Raw genomic sequence first — 18,803 nt, forward strand, 5'->3', positions numbered from 1 at the left:
TCTGGCCATTCTGTGCTCCAGAATTTGCTTTCAGAGTTGTTAGAACCCTGAACTCTCCCATCGCTGCCAAGAACCTTTTCTCCCCCTCGTGCTGTCAGCTCGTGGTTTTGGCATGAAACCTTTTCCGTAAGTGCTGCCTGGCTGCAGGCTCAACTCCTGTTTGGAGGTATTAAGTGAAGAGGCTTGTTTCTTAAGCCATGTCTGGTTAGTGCTCTCCTCTCCCTTCCCACCCCCAAGAGGGGAAGGAGTAGGGGACATCCCTGGAAGCCGACATCAATAGGAGTGGAGTGTTTGCTTCATGGGGGTGTCCTCTGTGGGAAGTGGCATCTTCTCCCTGCCCTGCAATACCGTGAGGAGTATCTTCCTTATGAAATCCTTCATCTTTTAAGGTAAGGGGAGGGGGGTTGCCCACCTGGACTACTATTACTTGAAAGACGTAGGCTTAGGACTCCATCTCAACTTGGTCTCCCTTGCTTCTAGCACCCTTTTAATCATGGAACATGAGAGATTCGTGGACTTCTGCAGCCTATTTGAGCCATCCAAAACCACAGCCAGGCAGGGGCACAGCAGCACCCTGACATGACAGGACAGAGTGAACTTTCATTGAAGACACTAAATACACCAGGAAGAGTAGGATCAGTCCATTGCCCAATGCAGGGGAAAAGTCAGGGCTTTCCTAGAACTATTGTCTAACTCTCTGCACTGCTATTTCAGTACAAGCCCACTGAGGGGTCGGGTGGAGGTAGAATCTTTAACCAACCACCAGCCCTGGGTTTTAGCTTGTGGCAACCAGTAATGCCCGACTGCTCTGGTGTCCCTGCAGCAGCCCATTGAAACCCAGGCTCTGACTACATGCCATGAATATCCCCTAGGAAGAGACGGTTACTCCCCCTGTACAGTAACTGAGGTTCTTCAAGATGTAGGTCCCCGCCCCCTGCATGCACCACTCTACATGCAGTAGTGCCCCCTGCGCCTGGGATTGGAGATCTTTGGTAGCAGTGCCTGTTGGACTGCATGTGTGGTCCACCCAGCTTGTGCTGTGAGTGGCATCTACCTGTCTATCAGAGAGAGAGAGAGAGCTAGCTAGCTGTGTGGTCCTGGTTTTGTAGGCTCAAGCTCCCTCTGGACAGGCCCGGCTCTGGCGTTTCTGCTGCCCCAAGTGGGGGGGGGGGAAGTCGCTATCAGCACTTCTAACGCCGCTGCTTCAATCTTCGGCGGCAATTTGGCGGCAGGTCCTTCCCTCCGAGAGGGACTGAGGGACTCGTCGCCGAATTGCCGCCGAAGAGCCGGATGTGCCGCCCCTTTCCGTTAGCCACCCCAAGCACCTGCTTGCTGCGCTGGTGCCTGGAGCCGAGTCTGCCTCTGGAGGAAGTGAAAGAGCAACAGCACAAGCTGCTTGGCCTCCTGCATACCTCTACGTCAGCACAGAGAACCTCCCCTGTCAATAAGGCCCTTTTGGACCTGGCCAAGGTTCTTTGGCACACTGCAGCGTTGATCCTGCCAACCTGCAGATAAGAAACATTATAGCCCTGTGTAGTGAGGCGGCCTGGCTCCCGGCGGCCCCGGAGAGAGAGGAACCAGAGCAGCCACCCCAGTGGGCGGAGCTGCCGCCACCTGTTCCCGTCCCCCCGGAAGTCAAGGGGCGGGACAGGAAGTATAAAAGCCCGGCCCCAGCGCTCAATTGGAGCCCAGCGGCCGGAGAGGACAGACGCTCCTACTCGGGCTCCTGCCGGACCGAGCCTGCCCCGAGCCAGGTACCCTGACACAGACGGACCGAGCCTCCCTCAAGCCAGGTACCCGGACACAGACGGACCGAGCCTCCCTCGAGCCAGGTATCCGGACGTGGACCGCTCGAGCCAGGTACCCCGAGGTGGACTGGCCGAGCCTGGTATCCCGAGGAGCGGCCCCTTGACCTGAGTCCAGAGGAGCGGCCCGACCTAGACAGCCCTCAGCACGCCGAGGAGCCCATGGTGTGGGACCCCGCTGCCGAGCCCCGCAATGAGCAGGTACCCATGGAGGGGGAGACGGGAAGTAGCCCGGGGGTAGCTGACCCCAGTCTGGCTACGACAGAGGAAGAGCCGATGTCGGTGTGTTTCGGTCAGGACCCCACCGACACAGCAGCAGACTGACTGCCGCTGGTAGGGCCCCGGGCTGGGACACAGTGGAGTGGGTGGGCCTGTGTCCCCCCTGCCACCCCACTTACGGGTGGCAGTCTCCCCTTCACACCAGCGTTCAGGCATAGAAGCCTGCACGCACCTGCTGTTGCTCAGCTCCTGCCCGAGGACCTGAGCCCCTTGAACTATTGGTTGCTGCCCCGCCCTGACCTAGGGCTTGGGCTTACAGACTATCATTGCTGCTCAGCTCCTGATGTAAGGACCTGAGCCCTGAACTATCATTGCTGCTCAGCTCCTGATGTAAGGACCTGAGCCCTGAACTATCATTGCTGCTCAGTCCCTGCTGTAAGGACCTGAGCCCTGAACTATCATTGCTGCTCCGCCCCTGCCGTAAGGACCTGAGCCTAGAACTGCTGTGTTGCTGCCCCGCCCTGACTAAGGGCCTGGGCTTCCTGACTTTGTTAGGGCTCAGCTCCTGCTGCAAGGACCTGAGCCCCCCTGGACTCTTGTGTGTTGCCCCGCCCTGACTAAGGGCCTGGGCTTCCTGACTTGGTTATTACTGCTCAGCTCCTAAAGTAAGGACCTGAGCTCTGAGACTAGTGCTACTGCCCCGCCCCTGGGGCAAGGACCGGAGCCCTAAACCTAGCACTAAGTGTTTGGTGCCCCGCCCTGATTGAGGGCCGGGGCTTAGCGTATTGACTGTATGGGTGCTCAGCCTGCAGACCGGATCTGAGCCCCTGGACTCTTGTGTGCTGCCCCGCCCGGAGCTAGGGTTAGGGCTTATTGACTTGGTGTTTGCTCAGCTCCGGCTGCAAGAACCGGAGCTTAGAACTGGTTTGCTGCCCAGCCCTGACCAAGGGCTGGGGCATTGCAGTGACCGTGTGCCTTTTGTTTAGCCCCTGCCTGAGGGGCAGAACCCGAGACCTTCAGAACCCGAGGACTGATTTGGGGCCGTGTAGTGAGGCGGCCTGGCTCCTGGCGGCCCCTGAGAGGGCACGGCCCCCGTACCGGACTATTACACCCTGCTACAGATGTGGAATTTCTCTTTTCCCGGCCAGCTCCCTGGGTCAATGCAGTTCACCAGAACGATTCGGTGGGGCTATACTCAATTACAGGGAAGAAAGTTTGAGTGCTTTGGTAAAGTTCTAACCCAACAGCAACGCACGAGACTTTGAATTGTCTTGTTTTATTAGTGAAACATTATACAAAGTCCTCCTGTACACGACAGCTTTACTTTGTCTGCTTTATTTTAAAAAATGATTAGTTACAAAACACTTCCTCCCAGTAGATACCTTAAGTATCTTACAAATGTTGCTTGTGTGCTGAAGTTTCCTTTCAAAATCGATTAGGTTTTTAGAATACCATAAATATGCTTTTTGTTCCAGAATCCTGACATTCTGCTATTTACAAGAGTTCCAGCTAGTGGAAACCAGAAGTCCCACAAGTCAAATGGTACCATTAGAAAACCAGCGAGAACTTAATGTAGTGTTGATTGACCAGTCGCAGACTTAGTGATCTGGAGTAGTAATCTTGAACACATGGAAAATGTACAAAAATCCTGTCATACCACATGCTTGTTGTGTATCTTATGTACATAAACACGCATTTATAAAAAGCACTTGCTAAAATGGACTAACATCTCTAAGCTTCAAGTAAACTCTTCTTCCCCTACTGTTTCCAGATGCAGCTGTACTAACTTCAGAAAACAAATAATTTAAATACTGTATACATTAACATAGCTCCCTTCCTATGCAGCTGCTCCTCTACTGCTACTCACTGGCTAGCCTCAAATAATTAACATCCTACTAAAAAAGGGAAAACTACTGCCTTCTGCGCCGCGAGCTTTAGTCTGTAACAGCAGAACCCCAACAAGTTACCTTTAGCTAAACTATTTTAAGAAAAGCTTCATTCTTGGTCACTGGAACCACCTGCGCAGTGCTTGAATTGCATCACCTGCAACACATGAAGTTTCACAAATTGGTTTTAGTAGCTGTTTCAATGGCACTGGCTACCCGCTATATGCTGTGTGGCAGGCAGGATGTTCTGTACGTTCACAGGGGATAGCCACACTGTCAGAACATCCACGCACTGAAACTACCAGCTGGTGGTACCTCCAGTAGAGTCTCACTAGGGGAAAACATTTTCAGGAAGTCTGCTCAGTTCTCCCCCCTGCCCAGCTGTGAGCTAAAAAAAATGCAAAATTGGCCGCTCTGGTCTGATAGGGGGCAGGGCAGGCTGAGGGAGGGCTCCTGCCAGCAGGGGGCTGGTGAGTGGGGCTCTGGGCAGGGGCTTTGGGCTGTGAGGGAGTGGAGGGTGCTGGGAAGCAGAGGTTTGCGGGGTGCCAGCTTTTAGATGGGGTTGTGCACCTAGGGACTCTGCTGCCGGCCCGCCTCTGGTGCTCCACTCCTGGCCCGGAGCAGGAGTCCTGTGTGGCGGGATCCCAGGGTCTGGCTGCCCGGCTCCATGCCATGGTGTCCTGGGGTCCCGGTCCGGCTGCCCGCTCAGTGCAGCAGGGTCTGGCTCCCCACTGCCTGGCCCTGCTCTGCAGGGTCATGGTCCAGCTCCCCATGGTGGGGTCCCGGGTTCCAGCTGCCTCCCAGGGCTCCCCTCTGTGGAGAGTTCCCTGGGGGGCGGGCGCTGGGCATAGGGGACTGTAGGAGGTTGGGGGCGGGGGAGGAGGGCTGTGGGTCTCAACCTGTGGCCCACAGTGATAAACAGGTTGAGAACCACTGGTCTGTGCATAACAACGTGCATGTTAACCCACGGGGCGCGCTAAGGGCTTATCTACGCTGCAGTGTTAGCCTGAGTAGTTACCCCACTCTGCCTCCTGTCCAGCCAAGCTCTAGCTCCTGGTAAATGGTGCTGGTTGGTCTGTCCGAGAGGCGCGGGCCTTGGGTTAACGCGGCGGAGCAAGTGAGGCAGCAGGGACTCAGCTGCTCTGTGCTGCTGACGCAGTCGCTCTGCAGCGTGAGCACGCTCAGCAGAGCTACGCTAGCTCCAGGTCATTTGCTAGCACAGCAGTGAAGCTAAGCCCTGCGGCGTTACATGGGCACCAAAATAATCAGGAACTGGAGAGTTAAAGCTAACAAGTGCCTGACTTTTCCTTGCATAGTCTTAGAGTTCTTTCACCGAGACCCCCCCTTCTGACACCGGCTTTTAAACTGGGGGAGGAGTGGGGCGCAATCAGGTGGCCAGTGGCCGCACGACAATTAGGCAGGGAACGCCCTGGTGGCAGGGTAGGAGTGGGGAGCTGGAGAGCTGCAGGAGAGCAGTGGGGTGCAGAAGAGGTGGGAGGCCAGGCAGCTTGCGTGGCAAAGTGTTGCAGACCAAAGGGGGGGGGAGAAGAAAAGAGCCTAGCGGAAGTGTTTGCTGACACGACTCCGCTGTACCCGTTTTACTTGTGCGCAGTCCAAGAGCCAGCACTGCCCTTCGACAAGCTCAACTCTCTGACCGAGGGAAGCAGCTACTCCGCTGGCCACTGGAAACATGCAGGCTGGGTATGAGGGGTGCTGCCTTTCTGCCTCGCCCTCAAAGCTTTAAAAAACTGCAATGGATTCAGCAGTGAGCCCATGACAAGGCAGGTAAGTGAGCTCGAGCATGTTCCCTTCCGGAGCCCTAGGATTCCGGCCCCTGCTGGTCCCTTTTTCAGCTGCTGGAAGGCAGCTACCACGCTAGCAATCCCTGGCTTGGCTGTGCCTAGCCCTTAATGCAAAGCACTAGTGCAAAAGACAGCAGCGCTCGGGAATCCCAGCTCCTGGGTCTTGGACACAACACGCAAAGGATTTAGCTACAAAGGTAACTCCCTCTCCCAAACCACCAGATGGAGCCACTGAGTAGTCCAGCTCCTGCAGTGACTGGGAGGAAAAGAACAATGACAAGCTACAATGCCATATCGCCCCCTGGTGGAACAGGCTAGATCGGCCTCCTCTGAGTAATTCTAAACTCCAGGACTCCACTCTCTCCCCACAGAGCACTGATAAATTCCCTCGATTATGGAGAAGTCTGTTACTAGATTTGCTGCATGGGCATTAGCGCACTTTCTGCTAGAGGGATTCACATTGTAAGCACTCATTCGCTCTTACCAATAGCTGCTTTGAAATGGGGCAACCACGTTCTGCACAGTTCCAGTGAAGTTATTTACATCAGTGACTAGGATCCCTTTGCTTTCAAAGACCTCTCTGCTGACACTGGGCTTATCTGCAAATGGAAAAGCAACAGTAAGAAGAGTCCCCTTGATGGAATGAAACCCGTCTTTTTGCTTATGGAAAACCTAAAGTAACTCAGCACCGTCAAACTGACATATCTAACCAGCAGGTATTATCATGTCAGAGTGGAGTAGGTTCCTCTCCCTGTGTGAAATGACTGATTCCAATTCTTATTTGCTGTTTTGCAAATTTCAGCAGATTAATGAAAGTGCTTTGTAAATATCTGCTGAGCAGCCAATAATAAAATAATCAACTATAAGAAAACACATTAGTGCATTAAATAGCCTTGAAAAATGGGCACAAAAAACATACCAAACCAGGCAGAAGATTCTCTTGCCCTTTACTGTGACGAATGATAACGAAACAATATTGTATCTGCCTGATCAAAAAAAAAAAATACTTGCACTGAGCAATACAGTACAACAGTGCCGAGGAGAGCACTGGAATGGGAGACCTGGATCATATTCCTGCTCGCCTTGTGTGACACTGGTCTACGCATCGGCTTCCCCAGATCTAAAGAGCAGTTAACATGATCACTTCACAAGGCTACTCTACGCTTCCATTCCTTTACATGCTTGTACAGCACTGTGAGATTATCCGAGCGAAGGAACTCTGGAGTATGCTACACCAAGTACAGTTATTTGCTGTGCCTTTTCCATGGACCCATCTATTTTCTACCCTCCGCCACTGAAAGACGGCACAGCGCTTTGTGCTCACAGAGCACACGATGAGCCTGAGGGCACATCGGCAAGGCAAGTAAGTATTAGCATTATCACATCATCATGCTCCTTTGGAAGAAGGGTGAATGAAAGCCCAGAGGTCAGGTGCATCCGTCCAGTGAAAAAGCCAGACAGTAACAAAGCTGGGAAGACAACAAGATGTCTGTGCTTCTGGTCCCCTACGCTATAGACACATCCCCAGGGTGACCAGATGTCCCGTTTTTATAGAGACAGTCCCGTTTTTTGGGACTTTCTCCTATATACATGGGTGGCAAGTTTGTAGAAATTTTGGTGGTGCCCAGAACCCACCCCCCAACTCCGCCCCCCCAAACTCCACCCCCACCTGCCCAAGGCTCTGGGAGGGGTTGGGGGGGGAGGTCTGGGATGCAGGTTCTGGGCTGGGGATTAGGGTGCAGGAGGGGTGCAGGGTGCAGGCTTTGGGATGGAGTTTGGGTGCTGGGGCAGGGGGTAGGTGTGCAGGAGGGGGTGAGGGGTGCAGGCTTGGGACGGAGTTTGGGTGCAGGCTCTGGGCTGGGGGTGTAGGAAGGGGTGAGGGGTGCAGGCTCTGGGAGGGAGTTTGGGGGTGGGAAGGGGTGTGTGGGAAAGGGGAGGTGGTGCATGCTCTGGGAGGGAGTTTGGGGATAGGAGGGAGTGCAGGGGTGAGGGCTGTGGGGCTGAGGATGAGAGATTCATGATGTGAGGGGGCTCAGGGCTGGGGCAGAGGATTAGGGTGTGGGGGGATGAGGGTTTGGGGCATTGGAGAGGCTCAGGGCTAGGGCGGAAGCACAGGGTAAGGGCAGCCTGCCCTGCCAGTAGGGGATGGCAGGCACTAAGATCCTGGGGCAGCAGACAGCAGTTCTGCCGGGAGCCGTTCTACTCCGGCAGCAGAAGCAGGCAGGGGAGAGGCGCCGCGCTGCTTTCTGTCAGGCAGGGATGCGGCGCGGCGGGAGGGGGAGACCCGCGGGGGCCGGGGCCCGATCCAGGCAGGGCCGGGGGAGAGACCCAGGTCCAAATATTGCTGGAGCAGGGCACCCGGCCCTGAATATTCCTGGTGCTCAAGCACCGCAAACGTATATAACCTGCCGCCTATGCCTATATAGGCGTCTATTACCCCCCACCCCCGTCCCAATTTTTCACAGTTGCTATCAGGTCACCCTACACATCCCCCTTTATCAGGATAAGAGGACGCTACAGGTGCTTGCCTCACAAGCTCTGAGTTAATTACGGTTCAGCGCCCAAAGGAATCTTTTCTTTATTTTCACCAATTATAATTCATGTCAAAATCTGTTTGTCATCAAAAGGGAATGTTTAATAGAATCCATAAGAACAGCCGGACTGGGTCAGACCAAAGGTCCATCTAGCCCAGTATCCTGTCTGCCGACAGTGGCCAGTACCAGGTGCCCCAGAGGGAATGACCAGAACAGGTAATCACCAAGTGATCCATCCCCTGTCGCCCATTCCCAGCTTCTGGCAAACAGAGGCTGGGGACACCAGAACTATGTGCAACCGGACGTCCCTGTATTGTTACCTGGCCTCGTGCGGTGTTTCGCACCCACCTACTGTGTCTGTCCTTCGTTAGAACATAAACAATTTGAGGGCAGACGCTGTCTATTTGACGATTGTAAAGCAGCCAGCACAATGAAGCCCCAATGCCGGCTGGGGCTAAAAGGTGCTACTGTAAAACGAATCATTAGTGGTGTCCTGAGCTCAGCTCTTACCTGTGAGATACACAGCAAACCTAGCGCTGATCTGCTGAACCTGCAAGTTCAACAAGCACTTCAGATGCTCGGATTTTGTGCACGATTTGGAGTCACACTGATGGTAGTGAAGGACTTCAATGGTATTAGCTTCCTGGCACGATTTCAGTATCCAGTTCTTTTTGTGCGCAGTAGAATCCACCCTGTTGAAACAGAAACAAGTTTTACCCTGTGAATCATGGCGTCAGTTTACGTTCAGACAGAATAATCCTGGATAATATTTAAAGCCTTCGTTCTACATACTTGTTCCTTTCCCCTTGACTTTCCTCTCTACATGTTTGTTTGCTTTTTAACCGGTGCCAATGCAATTACATTAGTAATTGTCACTACAGCTCACCCCCACCCTGCCACCTTGCAAGAAAGTTTGCCAAGGGAGCTCCCAAGGCTGACCACTGCTTAGGTGGTCTCAGGGTGGCGTGTTATTGTCAGCTCAGGTGTCTTGTTACAGGGCCGCCCGGAGGATTCAGGGAGCCTGGGGCAAAGCGGGGGAGCTGCGGGGCTTGTACTCACCTGGCGGCGCTCTGGGTCTTCGGCGGCATTTCGGTGGTGGGGGTCCCTTCAGTCGCTCTGCATCTTTGGCAGCACTGAAGGGCCCCCCGCCGCCGAAATGCCAGCTGAAGACCTGGACTGCCGCCAGGCCGGGGCTCGCGGGACCCCTGTGGGGCCCGTGGCAAATTCCACCCCGGGCAGCCCTGTCTTGTTACCAGCACTGGAACAGGACTTCAGAAGGGCTGCTTGAGCCTAACTGAAGTAATGGTTCCATCGATGTAGCTAACACCTCCAGCTGTTACTCACTGCAGGATCCTAGTCTGGTAGATTCTGAAGAGAGAGTACATTGAGGGTACGTCCATGCTGCAAATAAAACGCTGCAGCAATGAGCCTCCCGCTATGGCACTAAAAATAGCCGCCTCGATGCTCCCACCAAGGCAAGAGCCTGGGCTCTGAAAGCCACCTGGGCCCGAGCGGGAACGTCTACATGGCTTTGTTCATCACTGGAGCGCAAGCTCGAGTCTGTAAACCCAGGCGCTCAGACTCGCTGCCACGGCCTTTGGTTTGTTTTGGTATTTTTGCAGTGCAGACTTATCCACAGATGCCCAAAGTTTCTGAGACCCCAGAGGCCGTTCAAAGGGACGCACTGTCCGATGACCAATCACAGTTCCTGACCTGTGTTCACGCGTTAGGTCGCTGAAGGTGAAAGAATTTTAAAAATAGATTTTCCTTTCTGTGCTTCTCTCTGCTCGGGCAGTGAAAACAGACTGCTCAGTTTTCCCCTTTGATTCTAGTAAGTTTCACTTCCTGTCTCACTCACTAGCAGGAAAAAACGCAGCAGGGGAATGTTCAAATCCAAACTAACTGTTTTCATTAAAAAAAACCATGGAAGCAATACTATTAAATGGAGATTGTAAACTTTAAAAAAACTTCTGGGTCTTACAAGTAGGGTGACCAGATGTTCTCATTTTATAGGGACAGTCCCGATTTTTGGGTTTTTTTCTTATATAGGATCCTATTACCCTCCACCCGAGTCCCGATTTTTCACACTTGCTGTCTGGTCACCCTACTTACAAGTAGCACCTAAAATGACTGACTGATCGAGATGTTTTTGCCAGCATGTATAACTTTGTCCATTTGACAGTACTTCCTCAATAGCTGGTTTCACTGTTTTCCTGGCACAGTCAAGTCCCCTCATTGTTTGTGCGAGTCTTTCACACAGCAACAGGGGGGGAAATGTTTAAAAAAATACAAAGCCACAAACATTATTCTGGAAACTTAGTGGCTGACATAGGACCACAACATACTTGGAACTATTTTTTTGAAAATTGACTAGATTTCAGGTTGACAATGTCCCTTTAACTTCTGCTTTTGTAAAACTTTGCCTTTACAAAGCTTACATTGAGCCTAATTTGATCTGACAGCTTAACAACAATACAGTCAAATCCACTTTATCTGAACCTGCTTAAGGGAAAGTTGTAAAATTAATAATTTCCTTTTTAATATCAATTGAAAAACCCACAACCCAACTCCCAGCAGCCCTCAATAAACCAAATGTTGAACTCCTTACACAGGTAACACTCCCAAAGATTTCAATGGGAGTTTTCCTCAGTAAGGACTTCAGGATCTGGCCAGCAACTCCAGTACAGCATGAGCAGCTTTTTAATTGCCTACACAATATAACTTTGTTTTCGGTGTAGCTGCACAGTTTGTATGTGCACTGAATGAGGCAGGTGTCTGGTGGAAGGATAGTATGTGATCATTTAATTAAAGACTATCACCATCCGCACAAGCAACCTTAATTCTGGCATTTTCTAACTGGAGAGTGCTTGACTTTGCAAACATAATCTCTTTTACCACCGTTGTGTGTGTGCTTTCGCTGACAGGCCCTTTTTCACACTCCCCAAGGTTAACAGATTAAAGAAGTGTTTTTGCTGACCTGTATCAGATGATTTTTTGGAACCTTTACTTGATTTATAGATGGGCTGGATTTAAGATTTTAATTATAAACTTGTGGGAACTGGTCCTTGTCTAACAAAAAATTGCTCATGTAAACAAAAAGGAACATGAGCAGAACTTAAATCCTCTAATCAGTCCAATAAGGGACCAAGACAAAGTTTTAGATGCTTAACTAGCCCTGTCCATCCGTACTGGACTTTCTGAAGACTGTGATGTCAGGCTGTATTACTCACACCACTGATAAAAGGCCATGCAGAGGGGCTGGGAGCTAAATGAATCTGATGGGGTCTGGTCTACGAGGTGCCACGGTGCAGACTCTGGGGGTGTGATTTCTAGAGCACTCTAACATGTTAGAATCATAGACCATCGGGGACCTCATCTGGTTCAACCCACTGCTCAAAGCAGGACCAATCCCCAGACAGATTTTTACCCCAGTTCCTTAAACAGCCCCCTCAAGGATTGAGCTCACAACCCTGGATTTGGCAGGCCAATGCTCAAACCACTGAGCTATATGTTGTGTTCAGACTTTTCCATAGACCCTGCTGGTGTGGTCTTAAAGGTACCTAATGTGCATGTATGTAGTCCTGTTTGAAATAGGACTACATCACCACAAATGAGATCTCTTGTAGTTCGTGCCAGCAGCGGCTACACAGGGCAGAGTGCTCTAGAAATCACACCCCTGTAGTCCACACTGCACCACCGTGTAGACAAGCCTTGGGAAACCAGCCAGCCAGTGCTGTTATTACTTTAGAATCACAGACTCGTAGGACTGGATGAGACCTCAAGAGGCCATCTAGTCCAGTCCTCTGCACTCATGGCAGGACTAAGTATTATCTAGACCATCCCTGACAGGTTTGTCTAACCAGCTCTTAAAAATCTCCAATGATGGAGATTCCACAACCTCCCTAGGCAGTTTATTTCAGTGTTTAACCACTATGACGGTTAGGAAGTTTTTCCTAATGTCCAACCTAAACCTCCCTTGCTGCAATTTAATCCCATTGCTTCTTGATCTATCTGCAGAGGTTAACAACTATTTACCTCCCTCCTTGTAACAGTCCTTCTCGTCTCCAGACTAAACAAACCCAATTTTTTCATTCTTCCCTCCTAGGTCATGTTTTCTAGACCTTTAATCATTTTTGTTGCTCTTCTCTGGACTTTCTCCAAATCTTTCCTGAAATGTGGCACCCAGAACAGGATACTATATGGAGATATACCTCTATCTCATAGATCTGGAAGGGACCCTGAAGGGTCATCAAGTCCAGCCCCCTGCCTTCACTAGCAGGACCAAGTACTGGTTTTTGCCCCAGATCCCTAAGTGACCCCCTCAAGGGCTGAACTCATAATGTTGGGTTTAGCAGGCCAATGCTCAAACCACTGAGCTATCCCTCCCCCCAACAATACTTCAGTTGAGGCCTAATCAGCGCAGAGTAGAGCAGAAGAATTACTTCTTGTGTCTTGCTTACAACAATCCTGCTAATACATCCCAGAATGATGTTTGCTTTTTTTGAACAGTGATACACTGTTGACTCATATTTAGCTTGCGTCTGACGAAGTGGCACGAAAGCTCATGCTCCAATACATCTGTTAGTCTTTAAGGTGCCACAGGACTCTTTGTTGCTTTTTACAGATCCAGACTAACACGGCTCCCCCTCTGATACATATTTAGCTTGTGATCCATTATGTCCCCCAGATCCCTTTTCGCAGTGCTCTTTCCTAGGCAGTCATTCCCCATTTTGTATGTGTGCAACTGATTGTTCCTTCCTAAGTGGAGTTATTTGCATTTGTCCTCATTGAATTTCATCCTATTTACTTCAGACCATTTCTCCAGTTTGTCCAGATCATTCTGAATTTTAATCCTATCCTCCAAAGCACTTGCAGCCCCTCCCAGCTTGGTATCGTCTGCCAACTTTATAAGTGTCCTCTCAGAATTGGACCCAGAACTGATCCCTCCCTGCGGGACCCCACTCGTTATGTTCTTCCAGCCTGACTGTGGACCACTCTCTGGCAACGGTTTTCCAACCAGTTCTGCACCCATCTTATAGTAGCTAAATCTAGGCTGTATTTCCCTAGTTTCTTTATGAGAAGGTCATGCAAGACCGTATCAAAACCTGTACTAAAGTCAAGCTATACCACATCTACCACTCCCCCCCGCCCCATCCACAAGGTTTGTTACCCTGTGGAAGAAAGCTGTAAGGTGGTTTGGCACCATTTGTTCTTGACAGAGCCGTGCTGACTGTTACCTTATGTCTTCTTTTAGTTTTTTACTCTCTTTGTAGTGAAGCAGCCATTTCCACTTTCCGTGACTATTCAGCTTTTCCAGTGTTTTAACTATTTCCTTCAGCTGGCCTGTGGGAATAAAACATTTCAGTCTGAGAATCAGGTGGTGTTGGCAAACCAGATGTCCAAGTATTACTACATATAGGAGGTACATTATCGTGTTCTTAAAGAGCAAAAAGTCTAGGAGTTTTGTATTGTTTTCAGTGAGAGTTCAAGGGGTTATTAGAACAGAGGCATCTTTCATCTCCAACTCGCCAGTGGATCCAGAGAAGGTTGGTATCGGCCAAAAGACATTACCAACTAACCACTGTCCTTTGGCCTATGTAAAATCAATTAGTGGGAATCTCTGCCTAGTTTCTAGTGTACAGATGTTGACACCACAAAATACTCTCATTCTCATTGGAATGAACTGACAGCACAGCTGTCATAAGAACGGCCATACTGGGTCAGACCAAAGGTCCAGCTAGTCCTGTCTTCCAACAGTAGCCAGTGCCAGGTGCCCCAGAGGGAATGAACAGAACAGGTGATCATCAAGTGATCCATTCCCTGTCGCTCATTCCCAGCTTTTGGCAAACAGAGGCTAGGGACATCATCCCTGCCCAGCCTGGCTAATAGCCTTTGATGGATCTATCCTCCATGAACTTATCTAGTTCATTTTTTAACCGTTATAATCTTGGCCTTCACAACATCCTCTGGCAAAGAGTTCCACAGGTTGACTGCATTGTGTGAAGAAATACTTCCTTTTATTTGTTTTAAACCTGCTGCCTATTAGTTTCATTTGGTGACCCCTAGTTCTTGTGTTATGAGAAGGAGTAAATAACACTTCCTTATCTACTTTCTCCCCAGCAGTCGTGATTTTATAGACCTCTATCCTATCCCCCCTTAGTCGTCTCTTTTCCAAGCTGAAAAGTCCCAGTCCAATTAATCTCTCCTCATACGGAAGCCGTTCCAGACTCCTAATGATTTTTATTGCCCTTTTCTGAACCTTTTCCAATTCCAATATATTTTTGAGATGGGGTGACCAGAACTGCAGGCAGTATTCAAGGTGTGGGCGTACTATGGATTTATATAGAGGCAATATGATATTTTCTGTCTTATTGTCTATTCCTTTCTTAATGCCCGTGAAGAGCCAGGACACTGAACTACCCTCTCAGTCCAAGAGATGATCTCGCATTGTCATGGTTAAGGAAAACTTGTGATGGTGCCCATTTTGTGGACAGAGGGAAGCCAATCTGATGCCTTTCACAAGCATTAAATTCAATACACAGAAAGAAAAAGCCTCTGGAAAGTTGTCTCTTCCGGGCAAAAATGCTCCATCCTGACTGGCTTTGGGAATACTGGCATCTGCTACTGACCAACATCTCTCGACAGGCTCCTGACTATGCCAAGGCCTTCTAGAGCCACGTGTTTCCCTAGATATCCATCGTAAACCTGGGCTCTATTTAAGTCCCAGTTATTACAGTGTGGTAACGATCATCCTCTTGCAACAAATACCAACGATTTTCATGCATATAAAGGGGGTGGGGGTAATTAGACTCACCTAAAGTTACAGTTTCTAACACTTCATCATCAGAGACCACAAACCCCCCCATGTGAAACAGCTCCTGGTAAGTGTGATCGGTTATATCCTCTGGGCTGTCCACTCCAGCAAAGGTGACATTTGGGCAGTGCTTTAATCTCAGCAAGGAAGGGATCTGTTAAAGGCAAAAACATTCTTCATGTACAATATGTACCTTTAACTGGTGAGACTTCACACCATGTAACCAGGAACTTCTCTCATTCTTCTTCCAGGAGACGGTGTGTCCCTGCTGGAGTCTTGAGGATGCTGCCCATTTCCTCCTGTTTTACGCACTCCATCCTCAAGTCTCCACAGCTCAGCCCCTCTGGACTGTGGATGACTGAGTGGGACTCTGTAGGAGCCTTTTAGGCTTCTCTTTAATAGTCCACTGGTGATCACTGCGAGGCTATGAGGTACTTCTCTCTCACTCCGAGCCACAGGGCTGAACACACCACAGTGCTCCCAGCGCACTGGCAGCAAATCAAGGACTATGGGTATGTCTACACTGCATGCTAAGCCCAGGCTCTGACTCAGGTTTGAGCCCAAGACCTCCTCCTGTCCACAGACACAAGATGCAAAGCAGCTGGGCTCAGGTCAGCGAGCACTCGGAACCCGGGTCCAAGGAGCCTGCTAAGGGGATGTGTCAGAGCCCAAGTCCTGCCGCGACTCAGGCCCGTGTTCTATCGTCTTGCAGAGTGGACGCAGCCCAAGCCACAGATCTGAGTCAGAAAGTCTGTATAGTGCAGTATGAACATTAGCTCGGCCGTGAAACCCGGGTCCAGCAATTTTAAACCCAGGTTTACAATGCAGTGTGGAGGCATAAGCATGGGCTTGAGAAGATAGAGTCCACAGACCTGGGTTTAGTGCGCAGTATAGACATGAGACCAGGTAGAGTAATCAAAACTGGGTCACAGGGTACAGTGAACTCTAGTACATCTTAAAACATGCAAGTTAAAAAAGACAGAGAAAAGCTGGAGCTGTGGACAGGAAGGGGCTACTTTGATAAATAGTCTCTGGTCACATCTTAGAATTAGCAACTGCTGGGATAGGCTAAGAGGTAACACTGAGGAAATGCAGGGTTGACAATTACCACGCAGGCCCCAGAGAAGTATTCTAAATGACACTCGGCCCTAGGATAATGATACCATCATTTCAGAAAGTGGCAAGTCCTGTGTCTAGTCAGTGCAAAGTGACTTCAATGAAAGCCTCACCTGGGTTTTACACCGTGAGTACAGCACAGGAACTCCTCACTTAACGCTGTAGTTGTGTTCCCGAAAAATGCGACTTTAAGCAAAACAATGTTAAGCGAATCCAATTTCCCCATAAGAATTAATGTAAATGGGGGGGGTGTTAGGTTCCAGGGAAGTTTTTTTGTCACCAGACAAAAGACTATATTATCTATCTATCTATCTATACACACACACACAGTATAAGTTTTAAACAAACAATTTAATACTGGTACACTTGTGATGATGATTGTGAAGCTTGGCTGAGGTGGAGGAGTCAGAGGGTGGGATATTTCCCTTACTGCTAAATGATGAACTAGCAATTGGCTGAGCCCTCAAGGGTTAACTCTCACACTCTACTGTACAAGGCAGCAGGAAAGGAGGGAGGGCAGATAGAGACAGCGACACACACCCTGTGTGTGTGTGTGTGTGAGGGAGAGAGAGATGCGCATTTCCCCTTTAAGTCTGACGAGTGGGGTCAGAAGAACACTGCCTTGTTAATTAGATCAGCAAGCTGAGACCTGAGGGCAGCTGCAGCTGCCTGGAAGCTCCCTCTGTCGTGTGTCCCCCCTGCTCTATGGAAGATGGGGTAAGCGGGGTGCAGGAGCAGGGGGGAGGGGGACACCCTGACATTAGCCCCCCTTTCCCTCCCCCCCCCCCCACAGCAAGCAGGCGTCTCGGGGAGCAGCTCCAAGGCAGAGGGCAGGAGCAGCACATGGCAGTGGGGGGAGGGACAGCTGCAATTGCTAGCCTGCTGTGCAGCTGCTGCACAGGGAACTTAGGGGAGTGGGGAGCTGATGGGGGGCTGTCGGTCCACCCTTGTTCCAACCACCCACCAGCGAGCTCCACTGGGCTGCTCTTCCTGCAAGCAGTGGACAAAGCAGGCGGCTGCCAAACGACGTTAGAAGGGAGCATTGCACAACTTTAAACAAGCATGTTCCCTAATTGATCATCAATGTAACAACGAAACAACATTAACCGGGGCGCCTTTAAGTGAGGAGTTACTGTACTTAGACTCTGCAGCAATTGGTGCTGCTGGAATGTGGATGGGATCTTAACGGGCCTACGAGCCAGGAATTCCTGCGTTCTAACCCTGGCTCAAACTAGATTACTGTGCCGACTTGGAGAAGCTAAACCAGACAACCCAGACTGGTGCCTTCCCTGGTTTGTACTGACTTCTGAGGTCGCTAGCTATTCTGTGATCTAAAATGGAGCAACAGCAGTGAAAGAAATGGGCCCTCTGTTCTTGTTTTTTTTACAACTCCTTAGCCACGTACCTTGCGTAAGTATTAGGTTAGCTTTAAACTGCGACATCTTTAGGACATCACCAATAGGTATGCAGACATGAACAATTAAAAATAAAACTCTGGATAGGTGCAAAATTAGAAACATGTTTAAAAGTGGACTGTCGTATTTAGAAATGGCGTTTCCAGTTTTGGCACAAGAAAGATACTTCTGAACCTACTTTATGAATATGCAAAGATATGTCCTCATTTCTAATAATGACAATCAGTCTGTCTGTCTCCAGGTGTTGTGTTTTACAGAAATTCAGAGGTTCAATTTCAGTGTGGCCACCTTTCTTCAATAAGCTCTGAAACACAAATAAATCATTGCAATAAAGTAAGAATGTTTGTATGGCCAACATATTCACACCTTACCAAAAATAGGCCATTTAATATGATTTCCAGTTGAGTATGAAAGCGTTGATTTATCTGCAAATAACCTGGATATTCAGACCCTGGATATGCTAAAGCCCAGCATGAAGAATAAATCTTGTTTTGTTTAGTTACTATTAGATGGGGTTTCTTCCCAATTCTGCAAACAAATTTATATAAAGTTTGAACTTATATAGTCCAGGCTTGTTTGATGAGAGTACCAGTCAGGACTGGAAAGAGTACGCTATTTTATCAATATGCCTAAGGCAAGGGTTCTCAAACTGGGGGTCAAGACCCCTCAGGGGGTCACAAGGTTATTATATGGGGTGTTGCGAGCTGTCTGCCTCCACCCCAAACCCCGCTTTGCCTCCAGCATTTATAATGGTGTTAAATATTTTTAAAAGTGTTTTTAATTTCTAAGGGGGAGATCACACTCAGAGGCTTGCTACGTGAAAGGCTCACCAGTACAGAAGTTTGAGAACCACTGGCCAAAGGTGTATTTCTGTTATTGATTATTTTGTTTTTAAAATAATCTAATTATCTGAATATTCAACTTACTCTAAATATCAACACAAAACTTTAAAAATAAATTGACCACTTACTCAACCACCACACAGACAAAGAAAGAACAAGAAAAAATGGCAAGCATTTTGCAGTGGACTCTCCCTGTGCCAACCAGTTTGCAGTGAGGAGAGATTCAGAACGGCCAGCACCTATATCATCTCAACTCCTCAGCACAGCAAAATCGATTTTCGTACTCTAATATACTCTTGGTTAGATAAACATCTCGATCCCTATCTTACATGGGCTCTCAGGGAAGTACGCTGCAGCCACAATGCAGAGA

General features: G+C 49.5%; 1 protein-coding gene across 2 annotated transcripts in view; it reads right to left on the reverse strand.

Moving 5' to 3' along the window:
- Window positions 1-3,298: 3,298 nt before the first annotated feature.
- The window catches only part of TASOR2 (transcription activation suppressor family member 2), a 63,438-nt gene continuing 47,933 nt past the window's right edge, over window positions 3,299-18,803 (reverse strand). For both annotated transcript variants that reach the window (XM_045031715.1, XM_045031706.1), the window contains exons 19-24: window positions 17,770-17,895; window positions 15,061-15,214; window positions 13,484-13,589; window positions 8,757-8,938; window positions 6,197-6,311; window positions 3,299-4,067 (exon numbers count right to left, since the gene is read on the reverse strand). In XM_045031715.1, the coding sequence (XP_044887650.1) occupies window positions 4,064-4,067; window positions 6,197-6,311; window positions 8,757-8,938; window positions 13,484-13,589; window positions 15,061-15,214; window positions 17,770-17,895 (687 nt within the window). In that variant the 3' untranslated portion in view covers window positions 3,299-4,063. The remainder of the gene's footprint in view (window positions 4,068-6,196; window positions 6,312-8,756; window positions 8,939-13,483; window positions 13,590-15,060; window positions 15,215-17,769; window positions 17,896-18,803) is intronic.

Source organism: Mauremys mutica, chromosome 1, assembly GCF_020497125.1.
Source record: "Mauremys mutica isolate MM-2020 ecotype Southern chromosome 1, ASM2049712v1, whole genome shotgun sequence".
Lineage (NCBI taxonomy): Eukaryota > Metazoa > Chordata > Testudines > Geoemydidae > Mauremys > Mauremys mutica.